Source organism: Ruditapes philippinarum, unplaced genomic scaffold (genome assembly GCF_026571515.1).
Source record: "Ruditapes philippinarum isolate M1 unplaced genomic scaffold, ASM2657151v2 ctg2129_1_1_1_1, whole genome shotgun sequence".
NCBI classification, from domain to species: domain Eukaryota; kingdom Metazoa; phylum Mollusca; class Bivalvia; order Venerida; family Veneridae; genus Ruditapes; species Ruditapes philippinarum.
In genome coordinates this window covers 3,817-10,249 of record NW_026864679.1, presented here as the reverse complement: position 1 = coordinate 10,249, position 6,433 = coordinate 3,817, and the positions used below count along the sequence as shown (strand labels likewise).

Sequence of the window (6,433 nt, the reverse complement as noted above, 5' to 3'; positions counted from 1 at the left end):
TACGTAACAATCATTTAGCAGTAGACAAAAAGAATAGGGAGAATCAGAGTTCCTAACGAACGTCCAAAACGACAAAATTGAAAACGTTGCGGCCGCATTAACTGAATATATTGATACACATTTCCTTTAGTAAACATACACACGTTAGCATGTATATGAAGAAAGCTATAAGCTTCTCCGGATCTTTCTCAAAGGTTTGTTAACACATTGACAATTTTTGCGTGCCAGTTATATAATTCTTTTAATTTTATATCAGATTACATGTTTTATTACAGGCCTTGGGTCAAGCCGTATGTCTGAATCCACCTGAAATAAATGAAGCAATCAAATGTCAAATCTTAATCTTCATCGGATACTTTAAAACAAGAAATGTGTGAGAAAATTTCTTTTCTGCTGTGTTATGCGCACAAAGTAATAAAATATTTAAGTTACAGTACATTTAAAAAAACATCATAGACAGACTCATAACAATGAAACAAAGTGAACTTAAATTATCGTTCCAAAATCTAAACTTTTCTTGTACTTTTTTCTTTCAAAGAATAATTATCTACAGATATGATAAGAAATAAAAATTCCCTAAAAGAGTTCAATATAATTAATATCTTTCACAATATTTAAGTAAAAGATTTATCAAAACTATCAAACTCTTAACTTGATTGCCAGAACGCGTCAGCACTTTAAGCATATGGTAAGAAGTGAAGTGAAAAAGGTGGCAGGTATCTTTCCAAAATTCAAAATGTATAAAATATAATGGAACAATCGTTTTTATAGGTTTTTATTATCTAGATGTGATATCTTCTTTGAAACTTTGAAAATACGGATCTATCAAAAACAAATAAATTCGAGTGTAATATTTCTATTGACATATCTACTGTACTTTCAATCTCACACAAAAGGCTACAATTCAATATACAGATTGTGAAAAGGAGTTGCACCATCATTTATGATACGAAAAGCTACTCAAACATTCTTAAAATAAATATTATACTTGATACAATTATTGAAATGATTTAAAAAAAGTAATTATCTTCTGCAAAGACATTTCTTTAAAAATAAAAATTAGTTTTTAAACAATTTTACAATGTGTATTTTTTCAATTGCATTATTTTTCTATCTAAAATAAGACATGCACCCTGTAACTTTTATCTAACAGGTGATACAGAGATATTGTTGAATAAACTGATAACAAAATACACATCAATTCATTTAGACTGTGAGAAAATTAAAATAAAAAGTTTCCCTATTTGTTACCTCCCTCAATGACAAAATAAGCAAATGATATTGATCTATAGTATATAAATACTTAGTATTTAACTTAACAATAGGTTACAACCTTTGCCTTAATCACAGTACGGCTTGGATTTGGATTTCCCGCCATTTTGTTTACAGCTGGAATGACATAAAGGTTACACGTCACAATGGCAGACACAGGGTTGCCAGGAAGACCAAAGAAAAGCTTTCTTTTACCATTGTATTCCATTGTAGCAAAGGTTGTAGGTTTCCTGTAATTGAAAAAACATCCTACATTTTAGACAAATCTTGACAGATATGCTTACCAAAAATTTAATAATGCCTAATTAATACGAATGGTACTAGTTTATGAAAAAACTGACATGTACAATAAAGAAATAGTGTATATCTTACCCAGGTTTCATGAAAACACGCCCAAAATGTATTTTAGCTCGAAGGTCTTTCTCCAAAACATGTCTGAGAAGATCCTGTAAGTATACCAAAAAGAAACTTCTTCAAAGTAATCTTTTTATCAGAATTAACAGTTGGATTAAAACTAATCATAAAAAAATAAAATGTCTCAATAAAAACAATATGATTCACCGACTATGTTCCAAACATCTTGTCTTAGGATATGTGTTTGTTTTCTTTGGTTTTACGACGCATTAATACAATTGAGGTCATATGGCGCCAATACAGGAAAGATGATTTTGGCTCCACCAACCTCTTGTGTTACAATTTTTAAGCAACACCAGGGGTCATAACCACCTCATCTGCTGGAGTTGAGATGCATAGACTTCGGTAATTTAGAAAGATTAAGTCGCCTCTTACCATCCCATCATAGGATGTAAAACTCTGTTACAGTCAATTAAAATACTTGGGTTACCGATTCTACTCAATGCATTTTAGTTATTTTTACATATCATGACAAACACAATAAGGGAAGAAAACAAACTTTTTCTCCCATAGACACACCCCCACTTGTAACAATCACATCAGCTTTATCTAGCGCTTTTCTAAGTAAGTTTAAAAGTGCATCAGGACTGAAATAGAAAAATATAAAGATAAGCAAATAACTGCATCGGACATCTAAAGAGAATAAATGAACTTGAGGACGCTGATGTTAAATTTTTGTAGTAGAATATGAAAAGAAGTTACTCTGATTATCTGATTAAATCTTTATAAATTATTATTTATTAGAGGAACACCAATGAGGTCCAACATAAATTTTTAATTTCTCTCGTAGATCAGCTTGGGTACTAAAGAAATATACAGAGAATTAAATTGAATATCTTATTTTTGTGTTTTTCTTAGCCCAATTCGTTGCAAATTTTCACAATAAAAACAATTATTCTGGAAATAACGAAGTGAGCGAATGATCTAAACATTTTTTCACACACATTATTTGGCTGGACCTACCCCAAATGGAACATTTATCCCGAAACATTATTTCCAGTCCAATCATGTTCAAAACCTCAGTTGAGTCCCTTAATTACTTTAATCAATTAACCAAGAACAGTAAAAACGATTTCAAAAATGTTACTAAAAAGACTTGTATATATACTAACGTATCTTTAGCAATTCCTAGATCTAGACAGCTAAAGCCATAGTCTCTTAATTGTGCTAGTAGTGTTGTTCTATTACTGTCACGGATTTTACCCGGTATCAATGTCTCTCCAGGTTCAAGTAACTAAAATGCAGAATAAAGAATATATAGACGCAATCAAAACGATAAAAAGTTTGAAAACTTACATTCATCAGGAAAATTTTCTAATGGAAAGAAAATAAACATATTAATGTTAAAAAACTTTAAAAAAAACTTTCTATACAGTAATGACAGTATAGCGTAAAACAGTTGGATAGCAAGCGATAAAACAAAAATCATAGGAAGAATTCCATATAGTCTTTAAATATGCTAGTGTATGTTTTTCCTTTAAACTTCTCATACCTCATTTCCTGTTGACATGACACCGATAACTGGCGGTTTGAAGCTTTTCACCTTAGTGACCCCAACAGTAGCCAATATTCCTAATTCAGAAGGACCCAGCTTCTGCCCTTGACTTAGAACTTTTTCTCCCATTCCAATGTCAGAACCAATTTTCCTGAATAACAGAATGAAATATAAACGTTATTAAGTTAGCTTTTCAAACCAAATCCCACATTTTAGTAGAAGGCATTGTGTTCTAATATTCTATTTTTCATATTAAACAAGAAACTAGAGTTGTTTCTCAGCTGTTGATGTCCCAATTAAATCATGTAAATTATTTGCATGTGTAGCGCATCAGTTTGATTGTTAGTTTGATTGGCTTGGCTGATTGGTTTCTAACATTTGTTTTTCGACATTTCTCGGTAGTCAATTCATCTTACCAGCTTTCCTGGGTTACTAACCAGTGATTACCAATTTCTTTGAAAGTGACTAACTACTAAACCCACATGATTTCTAAATCACCGATGAGGGAGCAATGACGATTATACTCAATATCCTCGAATCGATAATAGAACAAGCAATGAGCTAGACTGGCACATGTGAAGCCCTTAAAAACTCCATTTTTCATTACATATTCAACAATAGTGTAAGAATAAATACAGAGTCAGAACATATATGTCAACATGTCTTTAATTTATTGCTTACATTCTTGAGATTTTTAAGCCGCTTTTGTAGGTTTAAAAAATTACACTAAAATATATAAATAACACTATACTAAGGTGAACCTTATATCTTGTCCAACTGTCGGTGCTTTCATAATCTTGATTTCTAATTCTTTAGTTCCTTCCTCAGCAGACCGTACGAGAAGAGTGTCCTCAACTTGTACAACGGCATCTGCACCTTCTGGTACAGGAGCACCTGTATTTATACGAACACAATGACCCGGTACCACTTTCCCACCAGGCTGTTACAAAAATTGTAAATTATCATTCTTAGTCATACGAGTAAATCTATTCAAAATATAATGAAATAACCTTTAAAAGGATAAAACAAAATGAAAATATTACTTTACGTAAAGACATGCATGCATAAGGATTTTGGTGATCATACATATCTTATATAATTATTTGCATAAAAACGTCTTTTTAAATGTTCGGAAACAAACTTTTCATTCATAAATTTCTAAACTAATAATTCATCTCTATAGAAACATCTTTTACCTCATCCCCTGCGGATGACCCACCAGCAACGAATCTAGTCCCTCCCCCATCAGCAGCTGTAAATACATACATGTTAGTGTCATGTTGCCGTTTTAATGGGTTATAATTACACTAGCTCACATGGGAATCATTAACAACATATAATTATGAAATGCAGATGTAGATCACTTGGCCACAATTGAGCAGTAACCTTTTTTAATATTGTGAGGGCAATACTTAAATGCTCCATGCGAAATATATAAGCTCTGGGTATTGTTGTTTCTGGTTGAAAAGAATCCATTTACTAGTAGTCCAATTTAGCTACTGTGACTTTATGCATCACACTCTAAACTTTTATATCACTTTTGTAGAAGGCCACCAAAGGAGCATTACTTAGACATTTGGTAAAACTCTACCATTTGGTTTATTGAAAAAATCGTGGATTACAACTGACGAGGCACGGGTAGCATCATAGTCTTATAACAAATTTTAACTTCTGAACAGCTAACTCAGGCAAGCTAGAAATACAGGGACACACATTGCACATTATTTCCAATGTGTCTAAAATATCAAAGTCTTTTTCCGGCAAGAAAAAGAAATCAACTCCGACTTCATGCAAATTTTATTCAATAATATGTGATAGTGAAATGCAATTCTGTTATCTAAAACTTTGTATTTTAGCATAAAAACACAAGGAAAAAATAACAAATGAGCAACAAAAACAAGAGCTGTCAGTAAGACAGCGTGCTTCAGATATCATCGGTGCTTGATAAAGCAAAAGCCTGGCTATTGTAGAGTTTTCTAAATTCGAAAAGAGCCAGAATTCTAGCAGAATCCATGTTTACTAAGCGAAATGGGCCTTGGAAAGTGACAGACTATTATGCTCTCAAATAAATGTTTGAAGTTTCAACCAGTTATCTTCAATAATTGTTGAGATACAAAGTAGCAGGAACAATGTTACCCCGAAGCATGATGGTGATGTAGACACCGACGAAGACGCCTGGGCGAGGAAAATAGCTCTCCCTTACCTTCGAATAGGCGAGCTGTAAACAACGAGGTGTAAGTGTTTCTCAGGAAGAAAAAGATTAATGTAAATCTATAAGTTACCAATAACGGCATAACCATCTTTGATCGATGCAGGAAACGGAGGCAAGGGCTCTTTTGCGAACACATCTTCAGCCAGAAAACATCCAAGGCAATCTGAAATAAACAAATTCATGCACAATTTAGTAAAACTTGTTCTCATTTATTTATTGTAAAATGATTTATAGAATCGTAAAGCGATTAACAAAAATTTTGGAAACTGAACATCCTACTATAGACTCGGTTTAATTGTGAATGTTCATGAGACATAAAAGCGACGAATCTGACATACCAAGTAGCAAAAGCTTCAATCCTCAAAACTTCTAAAATGTTTTGAAATCAATGATCCCGAAAGAACAGATAAATATGAAGTACGAAGAAAACAACTGTTGTAGTGAGTACAAAAAATCATCATGGAAATAAAAACAAATAGTTGGAAACCACAGATTCAGTTTTATTGAGTCGGTTCATGAAGAAAAAAAGCGAAAGCGCAACACATCACACCTCCAGCATTGGGTTAAGCACTTTGCAACACTGTTTTTATTTATCTGTTATATAAACGTCATAAATTGTTTTTTAAGATCGGACCAAGAAACAGACAAAAAACTTCAAAAATCAATATAAACTTTTAAAATAATTTTGTTGATACTGTTGTTAAGTTGTTTTTTATCTCTACAATATGGTACGGAACCTGTTTGACTAAAAACATACCAAAATGGATTCAAATTACACTCAAGCAAATGGTATGATCGAAAATAATGACATCTTTTAATATATGTTTCACCCTCTTGCAGAAAAGTCATCAATCTGTTACAGAAGTTGAATTATATCTGTATATTATTGAAAAGAGAAGAAATACGAAGAAAACACATGAATTTAAAACAATAAATCTAACACTAATTCTCTTTATTCTTTTTTTACAAATTGCTGTTTATCCCTTTGTTCATTTAAAAAAAGCTCGTGTTGTTATTCCTCGAAAATCTAGTGTAATAGC

At 32.1% G+C, this 6,433-nt stretch overlaps 1 protein-coding gene across 1 annotated transcript; it reads right to left on the bottom strand.

Moving 5' to 3' along the window:
- Positions 1 to 252: 252 nt before the first annotated feature.
- Positions 253 to 5,618, bottom strand: LOC132726462 (gephyrin-like). Its single transcript, XM_060711781.1, has 9 exons — positions 5,464 to 5,618; positions 4,378 to 4,433; positions 3,943 to 4,121; positions 3,179 to 3,332; positions 2,799 to 2,920; positions 2,186 to 2,273; positions 1,645 to 1,718; positions 1,334 to 1,502; positions 253 to 306 (listed from the first exon to the last, which is right to left on the bottom strand). Exons 1-9 carry the CDS (start codon positions 5,600 to 5,602, stop codon positions 253 to 255), a joined length of 1,035 nt encoding a protein of 344 aa, XP_060567764.1. The 5' UTR covers positions 5,603 to 5,618.
- Positions 5,619 to 6,433: the final 815 nt, after the last annotated feature.

What these genes read in the sequence shown, in the direction of transcription:
- LOC132726462 (XM_060711781.1), bottom strand. Translation starts at nt 5,602, where the DNA reads ATGAGAACAAGTTTTACTAAATTGTGCATGAATTTGTTTATTTCAGAT. An exon ending in AGATGGTTATGCCGTTATTG is followed by an intron (nt 4,434 to 5,463) that starts GTAACTTATAGA and finishes ATGTATTTACAG; the next exon opens with CTGCTGATGGGGGAGGGACT. An exon ending in ACAGTTGGACAAGATATAAG is followed by an intron (nt 3,333 to 3,942) that starts GTTCACCTTAGT and finishes TCTGTTATTCAG; the next exon opens with GAAAATTGGTTCTGACATTG.